We start from the raw sequence: 12,220 nt of genomic DNA, 5'->3' as shown, positions 1-12,220 counted from the left end.
AAGTGATCTGCCCTACAGCAGGCTTGTTAGTCTTAGCCCTTTGTGGGGCAAGACTTCATAATAAATGCTGAAGGAAAGAATTAGTGGAGGGGAAATTTTTCTAAAGTTAGAATGGAATGACTAACCTCATATATATGTTTGTTTTAAATCATTTTTGTGAGGCAGAGGAAATGCAGTGGGTTAAAACTCTGTCCTTGGACAAATATTTTGTATGACCTTTATGTAGGAAAATACTGTGCTAAAGTGTATGGAATCTAGAAACGTTACAGGGTGGGCCAGGAGTTGGCTGAGGAGGTGGCTGTAGATCTTGTTAGAAGGAGATATTAAATAGCACAAGGATATTAAAGGGAGTTCTTGACTGCCAGATTTCCTTAATGTGTTGCTCTTGAAACTTTTTCAAAAAATCAAAAATATTAAGTTTGAGGCCTTATTAACAACAAAAAGATACAGGAATATGAGGTAGCAGGTTATCTTGAACCAGGAGTAATTGCAGTGAGGGAAATCAGTAGTGTAAACTAATAGCTTTTATGAGATGAGGTAATGTTTTTTTAAGCTCAATTTTCAGTTGCAAACAATAGAGAACAGTGGCAGTTTGCAGACTGAGTTTCTCATGTATTTCTGTTCTGAAAAAGGTGGGTGCTTTCATGCACCAGGCAAGAATCTTCAGCCAGTGTCAAGGAAGTATTAGCAGTGTTAGTCTTGGCATTGAGGCAACCCTCCAGGGAATGTCACATGTGGATCATGGCCACTTGCAGACAAAAGAGGGAAGTTCCAGTCAAGCAGGCATAGTAAAACTAGGCTGCTCTGCAGAAGACTGGACCTTAGGAAAAAGCCTGTTCTGTTTATTCTAGATGAACAAAATCTTCCATGGTTAAGTAAGAGCATCAGGTTGGTAAATAAATTCCAGGAAGAGACAAGGACAGAGATAGCAGAAGAGCAAATTAGCTGTGTGTTAAATTACTGCGGAAATGAAAAGAAAGTGGTAGCACTGTGTTCAGGCTTATGCATCTTTTAGGACCAAGGGACATAGGCTGTCTGGTAGCAAAGGAGTGTTACAGGCTAAATTAGGAAAGGATGACCTCAAACAGCACGTGACGGGCAGTGGGCATTGTATCTGAAGTCAGACTGAATTTGCAAAAGCTTAGGTGGGGCTTAACTGGGAGAGGTTATCATTACCTCAGAGTGGGGGCAAAGCTTCTGCAGGACAGGGAGATATGCTTTATATTGCACTGTCCTCCGAAATTATCACCACTTCCCTTGTAGAAGTTAACAGCCTGAAGAACTTTGCATGCAGATTTACCTCTTTAGTCCAAGGTTCTAACAATTTCCCCTTAAGTTTATGCAGCTCTTAGGGCAGTGAGTCTTGATCACTCCAGGTTCTAGGCAGTATTTGACATTAAAAAGTAATGGAGGGCTTTTTTTCTCTTCACAGTTCTTTAACTTACTAGAAATAGAATTTGACTAATTTAAATTCCCTAAATGTTTTAGGAACTTGTTGTGGCATGAGTAGAATGTAACAGGTGTTAATTATGAGTGCTTAAAGTATTAATTTTTGGCCTATCCAACATAAGCTGTAATTGATTTGAAGACAGATTTAAATGGAGGTGAATGGTGTGTGGTTATGAGGTGGTTGATGCAAAGCTTTTAACACTTCAGAATAAGGATTGGTAGATATCATGAAAGTGAAATAAATAGGAAGTTCTTTCCAGGTGGAAACACACAAACTTCTTGAAAATGCTTCTTTTCAGCAAAAACTGAAATTCTTAAGAGTTTGTGTCATTATAGCAGTGCAAGCTAATGAGGAAAACACATCATTTTTAAAATTACACTATAGAAAAACAGGAGCTTAATTAGGAACATCTTATATATTTGCCCTAATGGTTGATAGGGTTAAGGAGAACTTGATTCTAATGCCCAGTATAGCTGTGCAGTGTTCATGTTGGTTTTGCCCTCCTATGGCACAGGGGAGTAAAAATAGGATGTGTTGTAAAGCACTTGACACATTGTAACATTTGAATATGCTGTGGCTATGAATCGTATTGGAATGGATGTCAAAATTCAGAAGCTCTGATATGACATGCTTAACCTGCCTCACTTTACACCTAGGTCTCAAAATGGTTAATTTACAGAGTAAGTTGAAGATTGTGCAGCATGAGTTGTGTGGCCGTTTTTAGGTATATAGACTGAAAAATAATTCAAATGTTTCTTAAAGCAATACCAAAATTAAGGAAATAAACATTTCCTTGAAAAACAACAAATCCCCTTATAACTGGGAATTTTAACAAGACTTGAACAATTTAAAATAACATTTTTTATTTAGCTTAGATATCTTGACTGGATGCTTGATCTAGGCACTGGGAAAAAACCTGTGCATTTAATACCAGAGGGCAAGAACTGGAACTACATAAAAGTAATGCTGGAAATTATTATTATTTTTTTTAGGAAATGTGGAGAGGAGGAAGAGAAGTAAATAGATACGTAGGTGGATGAGACTAGTGCTGGCTGAACAGCTGGATTTAGGGTTGGGAGACCCATGGGAACATTGCAAAGAGAGAACTCTGCTGAGCAAGATGTCGTAGTGGGGAGCTTGCTTGTCTTTACAGAGAAACAATGAGAAGGCTTAGCAATTCATATAACTGGGGAAGAGGCAGGAAAGCAATTGTGAGGGGCTGGGGAGAGAGAAGGTGAAGGCATCTGAATTGGGATGAAAGACTGGAATCATGGAAATTGAGAAAGGAATTTGGAGATAATGCTGTTGGTGAAGAAAGAAGACCAAAAGGAATAGGAAGTGTTGAAATTCAAACTAAAAATTAGCAGAAGAATCCACTCTCTGTGGTCTTGTTCCTGCTCCATTTATAATGAAACCTGATATTCCTGAACAGCTTCTTTCATCAAAGTATATATCCCATCCCCTGAAATTACTGCTTTTGGCCATAATATAACTTTAGGAGCTTGTTTAGATGCTGTCAAAAGTTCACACCATAGGTGTGCAATTAAATTAGGCTTCTGAGTTGTGCAGGTGTCATGATGACACTTAAAAGTATTTTAACTCTCTGCTTCTAAAAGCCCAACCCTGGGGAAATGAATATGGTCAGTGCTAAAGATGAGCTTAACAGATGTCAGGAAATGCCCATTATTTCATAAGGTGTAATCTGCTGTTTCCATGGGGCCCTCTTGTGTACACATATGGATAATTTCTGATGGACAAATCTCAGTCTGCATGGTGGAGGCAATGCCACTGATGGACAGAGCTGCCTGACAGGTGCATGATGCCATGGCTTTGTGTGATAAGGAATGCATGGGTTGCATGGCCTTACCTGTGACTGGCAGTTCAGTTTCTAAGCTGGATGTTAGGCCTGTGCTGTTTCAGGAGAAAGTAGAATTTGATCAATGCTGTGGTTTGACTATGGCAGCAGCCTGTTTGAAAGGTGGGAGTAGGAATGTGCGGCTGGGGTTGGAGGGCGCAAAGCTGCTGCTCTTAGTGGCCACACAGCCTTTCCAGGCCTGGACTCACATTTATTGTGAGATCTCAACTGTTTTCTCTGAAATTTAGACAAGATGGGAGAGTGCTGGAGAGGAAAAGGTAGTCTCAACATCTGGGTGTTGCCTACATTGTTTTCTCCACATGTGACTTTACTCCAGAAAAATGGGCACAGCTTTTCATTGGAGGCCAACAGCCTGATATGGTAACACTGAGCATTCAAGTCACGAATGAGCTGCTAGGAGTTCTGCTCTAGCAGTAGAAAATGTTGAATAATATTCCATCTTCCAAAGTGGGTGTCCTTTGCTTGAAATTTTGTTTTTCTTCTCCCATCTTTTTAAATAGGAAGATTGCTCCTTTGATAAAGGAAAGACTATGGAATATGATGCGGTTTAAAGCACTCAATCACAACAGTGTTGTAGCCTATTAAAAAAATCATAAAAATCTGTCTTCTGAACAGAGCTTACTGCGCTGTTTTATTATAAAAAATGTTTAAGCAAAGAAATGAATTGGCTTATAAGTGCACACTTACATACTGAGCAAGACTGGGGCCAGCCACAGTAATGTGACTTATACATTAAGTCCTTTGTTTCAAGAGATTATTTTCAAAAAAATCAAGACATTTTCTTAAAAAATTGGAGTGCAATAAAACCAGAGCTGAATTTTAACAAATTTGTTCAAGTATAAACTGCTTGTCTTTTGCAGTTCAAATCATTTTCCTCTGAGGTTTTTTTTTGTTTGGGTTGGGGTTTTTAATATGTGCAGATTATTTCTGCTTTCAAGAGAGACATTTGGAAAAATCTTAAACTAATTAGGAATCTTTGTTTTCTTTGATTTTCTTTTTTTTTCAATAAAAGAAAGCAAACTGGCCTGATTTCTGCTCTGTCCAGCAATTCTATATATAAAAATCTAGAGCTAAGATGCCATACATCTCTGCACTCACCAAATACCATTGTAGGCAAAACAGACTGAACTTGGGGAAAAACATTGAATTTACTACAAACAAAATCAGAGCAGGATAAGAAGTAAAATAAATCTTAAAAACACCTTCCCACCACTCATCCTTCCTCAGGCTCAGGCTCCACCTTCTCCCCTGCCATGGCACAGGAGCACAGGGAATGGGGATTTTGATCAGTTTGCCACAGGTTGTTTCTCCTGCTGCTCAGGGAGAGGAGTCCTTCCCCTGCTCCACAGTGGGTCCCTCCTATGGGAGACAATTTTCCACAAATTTCTTCAATGGGCTTCCTATAGACCACACTTCTTCACAAATTGCAGCAATATGGATCACTCTTCCCTGAGGTGCAGTACTTCAGGGTCACAAGTTCTACCAGCAAACCTGCTCCAGTGTGGGTTTCTCTCTTCACGTGTTTGCCGGTCCCTGCAGCAGCCTGTTCCACCCCTGGCTTCTCATTGATTCACGAACTCCTTTCAAGCATCCCTGCTCTGGCATGGGATCCTCCACAGGCTGCAGGTGGACTCTGCCTCTCTTGTGGGATTCTATGGGCTGCAGGGACAGAGCTGATTCACCATGGTCTGCAGGTGCTTCCCCAGTGCCAAAATCTAGCCACCCAAACCCAATACAGCAACCTCTCTATTACTTATTAGCATATTTAGGATTGCAGTCTTGTTGAGGGGTTTTGTTTTGTTTGATTCGGTGTTTGGCGGCTTTTTAAAATAGAATTGATTCATAGTGTTCTTTGGCAGAAGTTGGTTAATCTGTTCTCCACAATGCCATGGCATGGAGATTCCTTTTTGGTTTGGGGGAAATTATGCCAGCCTTAGACTTCTGATCTCTGCTGCCTGTTTGATACCATGTTGCACCAGTTCTTCTGTGATTCCTGTCACAGGGGACGTCTAGACAGAAAATGGAGTGCCTGAATGGCAGCTGAGCATGTGGACACTAAGGGCCAGGTTAGAGTGCAGTCTTATTTATGGGATCTCATGGCTGGATCATAGGATCTCCCTCCTTTTTTTTTCCCATCCTAGTGTATACTTACTTTGCCTTTTATTAGCTGATGTGGAAGCACAGCATTGCCATGCTGCTTTGCGGTGACAGCAGGGGCCAGAGCAGCCCCGTGTGTCTGCAAGCCATCCCTGCAGGCTGCCACTCCAGGGAACAGCATTGCTCCCACTGTGGGCAAGGGAGCGGTGACCTGCTTACGATTAATTTGCTGCACTCACATCAATGGCTGGGATACATGTCTCTTCATATTAGGAAATTTCATGTGCCTAAAGTATTTTGGAAAGAAACCCAAACCTTTATCAGAATAAAGTTCTTATTGCTGAAAAACTTTGAATTGATGAATTAGCAGCTATTTTATTCATGAATTAAATTAGGGAAAAAACCAAAACCAAATTAGTTTCAATTAATTCTATCTTAAAATGTATAAGTGTTGCAGATTTCACTTATAAACCTTTCTTGTCTTCAGAAACAAGACACTGGACAGATTTTGTTGGATATGACCTATAACCAGCTGGGTTTGACAGAGAAGGAATATTTTGGTTTACAGCAAAATGAGACTTCAGTAGATTCACCTGTAAGTATAGTAAATAATAAATGTGTGTGCATGTATATGTGTGTATAAATATATACATATGTATATATTTATACACACATATTCATGCACACACGTGCACATAAACAGTATTTATTTGTAACTATTTTTAATCCATCTAATAGTTTTTCATTTCACAGCGATGGCTTGAACCAAGCAAACCTATTAGAAAACAGTTAAAAGGTAAGACTTATTTTTACTATCTTGATTGTAACTTTGGAGTTCTGTTTTTCTGCATTCTTATGGCTAGAACAAATGCATATTGTCCAAATGGTAGATTCTTCTTCAAGAGCAAGTCTTGTGTCTTCCAGTCTTTTCAACAGATTCTTCTACTTCTCCTTACTCCTACCTGAGTGGAAGTAAGACCTGTTAGATCATTAACTTTGATGCTATAATAGCAGCTGAACCTGGTTTCTGAGCAGCATTAGACATGCTTAGATGGCCATGAAAGCAGTAGTCATATTGTGTTGCCAGTGAATTCCTCCTGAGAGGGAAGCAAAGGAAGAGGAGTTTTGATTGAGAGAGGAATAGCCAGTTTCATGTGTAGGTTCTGAGAATTTCTTGTCTCAAATACAATAAGAAACCTCAAATTTATGCATTTTTATTAAAAAACAACTAACCAAAAAAACCAACGCCACACGCTTCCAGGTACATCTGTTGTTCCAGTATGTCTTGTTTTAGGCAGCTTTGGGTAACACAGAATGCCTGCCAAGAGGGACAGGCCAGCCAGCATAATCCTGGCTGGAGAGCAGCTTAGGAGTGGCACTGAGTGGCACTGTCCCAGTTTGTGCTGTGACACTCGAGATATGTTTTTCAGCACTCTCATGTCTACCTTGTGCTACAGATCATGCTTTTTTTTTTCAATTCATATACAAAAGTAGCATATTGGACTGCTGTAATTTAATGCATTTATATGTTAGATAGAACTGAGCATTATCCCAACTGGGATACCTTAAATATATTTAGTGCTTTTCTCTCTTCTAATACTTAGGAGGCAGAGGAAGCTCAGTAATGCCTTTTATGCAAAGTAGTATATGCCAAGTACTTTAAATGAAAGCATTACTACATTTGAGAGTATTTTCTTCTCAAAGTTGGTGTTTGGGCATCAGGAGAGACTTCTCATAATTTCTTTTAGTTTCATGAAAAAATACATGAGATTTGTATGTGGTTGTTCATATAATTTTTCTGTATACATAGAAATTTAAATATTATGCTCTTTCTGTTTTAAACTATTGATTTGCTCTTCTAAAATATTGCAGGAGGTTTTCCCTGCACTCTTCATTTTCGTGTAAGGTTTTTTATACCTGATCCTAACACACTTCAGCAAGAACAAACCAGGTAACTTCTATTTGCCTTCATGAACTAAGAATGTGTCTTGCCCATGTCTGCAGGTTGGCAAATTATGCTTTATTACATAGATAACTTTCCATTACTCTTGGTATTGAATGCATTTGGAATGGAGAGCTTAATGCCATGCTCAAAGGAGTAGTTTCTGATGTACACAGCTTACAACTCTGAGGTACAGCTGGAGTGTAAGTTAGTACAAAGATGTAGGTGTTAAAAGTACGTTTATTTGCATCTTGAATTTTTTTTTTTTTTTTTGGGTCTGCATGCGCTAGGTCTATCTATCTTAGAAGTTTTGTATCAACATTGAGTCAGTTTTGAACACGTGTAGTAGATTTAATGCTGAGGGTGTGGGAGGGTGGGGTTTATTTTTTTTGGTGAAGAACTGATAACAATTCTTGTTTTCTGGTTTGCCCATTGCTTGTAACGTGCAAATATGTGTAATGCTTCTGTTTACAGTAGACTTCTGAAGTTTTATTTTTAAACCTGTCTTTGAGTTTTTGGGGTGGTGATATGCATGAATTGTAAGCAATTTGCAATTAATTTGTCACAAGATTTTAATTGAGTACTTGTTTTGTTCAGTACCTGTAATTTGGAGTTTAGAATTTGAAGGCACACATTAATCTGGCCATTAATCTGGCATTTCTGTAGAACTTTCATTGCTTATTAATTTCAGCGACTTGGGAATGTAAATAGTTCAACATGTGAAATTATAAATCTTATAGAAAATTTAGCTTTTGACCTGTTTTGGTATTTGCTAATCATGCAGTTTTAAAATATTCTGCAGTTTCAAACTGAAATTATTCTAAGATCTGCTCTTTAAAGTTCTTCACATGCCCACTCTTCAGTATCACTATAAACTAACATTGTCAAACAGACTAATAAGAGGAAGACTGAACTGCTCTTGGAGAATTGTTTAAGAGCTTTTTGTCAGCATATGCTGCTAGAGAAATGTCTCATCCTCCACTGAGTATCTCCAAGATAGAATCTCAAAGTTAACCTTGATTGAGATTTGGGGCGTTTTGCCTTTTTTAAATTTGCATTCAAAATGAGTATTTTAGGAAGAAAAAGAGCCCAGTTCAATGGTGATTTGGTTTTTGTAGTGTCAATTGTGACAGTAATACTGTGGCTTTGGAGTTGCAGTAGAGACTGCCAAAGATCCTTAAAAATGTTGTGAGAGTAAGTGGGTGTATGATTGCATATTTGTAAATGCCACTAATATTTGTTCATCTGTTTGTATAGCTTGCTGGGAAATCTAATGAAGTAAAACTAATATATGTAGCTATTTAAATCATACCATTTAAAAATAAATGCACATTTATTTCTTTTCCAAAAAATTTATTTTCTAGGCATTTATTCTTTCTGCAGTTGAAGATTGATATTGCAGAAGGAAGGTAATAAGAAGAATCTCCACTTTCTCTATAATTCTTTTTAAAATAAAATCAAAAAGCCTTTGACCTGAGGATATTGTTGCTGTAAAATTATCCCAGTTATCCCATAAATATGGCTTGTGAAACATTGCTTTAAAGGAAAATCATGTTGCTAGGAAATGTTACAAACTTTCTCATAGCTCACTTATTAAGAACAGTTTAGAAGTCTGTCGTGAATGAGCTGTAGGAGATGCTGTGTGTCAACAGGCTCAACATCAGCCACAGAAATATTTATGTAAGGCTTGGTGTGCCAGGTATGGAATTCCAAACCTGGGGACCCACTACCTAGTGCAGTAATCAGGAATAGTAATAGGCAGTTCATGCTATCATTTCTCATTTCAGGGTTATATTACCTATATGGTGGGCATATACCCAGTGGTTTATTTGGCTGTGATTTCTGCATGTTTGTACATTGAAAAAAGTAAAACAGGAAAACATGATCCAAGTATTTGCTGCCAAATGTCATTTGCCTACAGGTGTTGTCTTTTTTTCTTTTATAGAGTCAGTTTTGGTTGTGAGATCAGAGCTGTCTTTGTGCTTGGCATTTAGGTAATTTTAATGTTGGTGTCTCATTTTAAGTACACCAAAATACAGCTATTAAAGTAATGTCCAGAGCCCCATAAAAATATTTTCTCCTTTTTCTTTCCTGACTAAGCATCCAGCAAGAGTTTGAGCATGTGCTTTTCCAATTAGTTCCTTCCATTCACTTAAGGGACTGTTTAATGTCTGGTACTATGCTTTAACAATCAAACTTAGTAAGAAAAAATCAGATACTCTTTTGAAGATAAGTTAGTCTTCGCATACTGAACTAATTGTGAGACATTTTCAATAAGACATACATACAGCCTATGTTTAAATAAAATTATTTCCTCTCCTTTCCAGGTTGTCATGTCCCATTAATTCTGCTGTTGTCCTGGCATCATATGCAGTACAATGTAAGTAATATCCAATCATTATTTTGTTAATAAATTTACTTGACTAACTACTTTCTTGGCTCTTTGGTGCTGAAAAGACAGGAAAGATTTCTTTCCTTATCTATTTGAGTATTCAGTATGCAGGTGAAGGTTATTAGACCAGCCTTCAGAGGCAGTCTAAATAGAAAAGGAATACTTTTTAGACCTGTAAAAAAAAAAATTGATACAAGAGTAATGTTGCTATTTATGTGTGCTTCTGACTGCTGACTAAAAAGTCAGGTTTGCATTGTCAGTGGAAACAAAACTGTGAAACTTACTGTGTTACAATAGCTATGAGAAAGCATTCCAAGGGAATAAGTGGTCATCTAGAGAATGGATAAGAGGAAGGTAAACTCATGATTAAGAAACTACAGTGTTCTTACACAATGTTTGTTTCATGGAATTTGGTTTGTTAGTTACGTAAAACTGGCCCTTTGCAACACATTTAAGATGACTTTACATATAAGAACTTAAATCCTTCTCATCTGCCTTCAGCTAGCAAAAGAATTTCAAATACTAGAAAAACATCTTCTGTAGGAAAACCAAACTGGAGTCTGACAATGCCTCACAAGCATCCTCAACAGATAGTGGAAAACAGCTGGAGGAAGACCTTTCTCATTAAACAAATAAAGAAAAAGAAACAGGTTGGGGGTTTAGTGGAGTTTGCATATTTGTTAAAATAGTCAGGGGAAAATAAACGAGAATAGTTGTGTATCTATTTGGCTGAATCTCATTTCTTTTATGGAAAGGCTAACAAGGCCCACAGAAACAATTGAGGTAATTTTTGTTTGAAATAAGAACCAAGCTAAAAAAATTAAAGTGTGGTTTTCAAAGAGAAATGTGATAAACTCTTAGTATCTGTTGAAACCCTAACAGTCTATGAAACATTTGCTTTTATGTTTAAGCATATCATATGTTGCACTCTTTTATAAAATGAAACTGTAATCAGATTCAAGCTTCAGTAAGAACAGCTGAAATTTTCCAAATTTCCCATAGTCCCAATTGTGGTGCCAGATGAAATGTATCCTGCTCTGGTGTTTCCGAGGCCCAGTAAGGGCACTTGAAGGCTGAAACAGTCTGCACCATTAGGATTGCTAAATGAATTGGTGATCCAGTTGTGCTAAAGCTCAAAAGTGAAGAATGCAAAGATTTTATCAAAAAGAAAATCAATCATGATATATCTAGTGTACCCCAAATCCCCAAGTTGTTCTTGCTTCCCCTTCAGTTTTAGGACTGTTCCCTTTTTAGTACATAGGCTAGGATATCTACTAACGCAGTTAGCTGTGCTAAAGGAGAATGCTAGAAGGACGGTGAAGATTGTCAAAGGGTGCTAGTGTGTTTTATTCATTTCTTTCATGGTGTATTCTGGATTTTCCATTGAGTTATTTATCTCTTTTTTCTAACTTCTGATAGTGCTGCTTTTACCAGGTGGTGGGGATTTTTTTTTTTTGTTTCTTTTTTAATTAAAAAGCCACAGCACAGAAAACCCCAAAACCAAAAGTAACTATTTTTTGCTATCTGATTTCCTTTCTGTTGCTGTTTGTGTGATACTGATATTTATTCTCTGCATTGGTAGGGAATGAAATATTTAATATAGAGGCATATTCACTTAAGTTTTTTGTTTTTACTTTTACCTGAAGATGATGGCATAGCAAAGACATTTTTGAAATCAAGGGTTTCAGTCTCCTTACTGAGTCAAGTTAGTTGTGATTCCTGTCAATAGGAATTGTTTTAAGTAGTTTTCTATTAGCATTTTAATTTCTAATCATACTTAGTAAGGAAAGCTGAAATTCTTGGTATGACGCAGCTACTTATGAGAAATCCATTGTCTGAGGTTGCCATGAATCAGTTCTACCTGAGCTATTTACTGCCACTTCTTGGTGGCTTTCAGGCTGCTCTCTCCTTCTGTAGCTTCCCTTGTATGCAGAACGGGAAATCCTTGCTGCCTGAGAACCTTGTGAGTTGTTTATTTAAAAGGTGTAGCAGTTGTTGCTGACAGAAGGGCTGAAGCAGATCTCTTTCACGGTGTATGAAGTCTGGTGTTTGATATTTCTGCTCTTGCTTCTTAACTAAAGTTTTTCCATGTGCTGGTTGTATGGTTGGCCTTTAGAGGCTTTGTCTGAGTTTTGCAAGGGGACAGTTTTTGGTGATATCTGCTGGGATGCGGCTTCTCTGTAGTGCCCTGTGCGCGGGCATTTGGTTCTGAAATAAAGCTCTGACGTGTCCCTCTGCCCTGCTGCAGCACACCCTGCCTTGCCTGGTGGGGCTGAGTTACAGGGGAATGCAAGTGGGTGTGAGTACTGTGTCTGAAGAACATGTGACTGAACCTGATTACGAACATACTTCAGGCACTTCAAGAAGAAGTTGTTAGTGTATTATCAGGAATGTGCTTAGTGGCAAAACAGTCAGTGGATTTTGAAATATTTTTTTAAGAAGAATTTGTTAAGGTGCATTTCA

At 38.0% G+C, this 12,220-nt stretch overlaps 1 protein-coding gene across 2 annotated transcripts in view; it reads left to right on the top strand.

Annotated features, from left to right (window-relative positions):
- The window catches only part of PTPN3 (protein tyrosine phosphatase non-receptor type 3), a 90,660-nt gene that overhangs the window by 5,448 nt on the left and 72,992 nt on the right, over positions 1-12,220 (top strand). Inside the window, exons 2-6 of one of the 2 annotated variants that reach the window (XM_031055670.1) lie at positions 5,911-6,018; positions 6,177-6,219; positions 7,296-7,374; positions 8,730-8,774; positions 9,693-9,745. In XM_031055670.1, the coding sequence (XP_030911530.1) occupies positions 5,911-6,018; positions 6,177-6,219; positions 7,296-7,374; positions 8,730-8,774; positions 9,693-9,745 (328 nt within the window). Of the gene's footprint in view, positions 1-5,910; positions 6,019-6,161; positions 6,220-7,295; positions 7,375-8,729; positions 8,775-9,692; positions 9,746-12,220 lie in introns of both variants that reach the window. The other variant, XM_031055669.1, reaches the window with a different exon arrangement.

Source organism: Geospiza fortis, unplaced genomic scaffold (genome assembly GCF_000277835.1).
Source record: "Geospiza fortis unplaced genomic scaffold, GeoFor_1.0 scaffold206, whole genome shotgun sequence".
Taxonomy (NCBI): Eukaryota; Metazoa; Chordata; class Aves; order Passeriformes; family Thraupidae; genus Geospiza; species Geospiza fortis.
The sequence above is the reverse complement of the archived record's forward strand: the minus strand, read 5'-3'. Positions and strand labels throughout refer to the sequence as shown.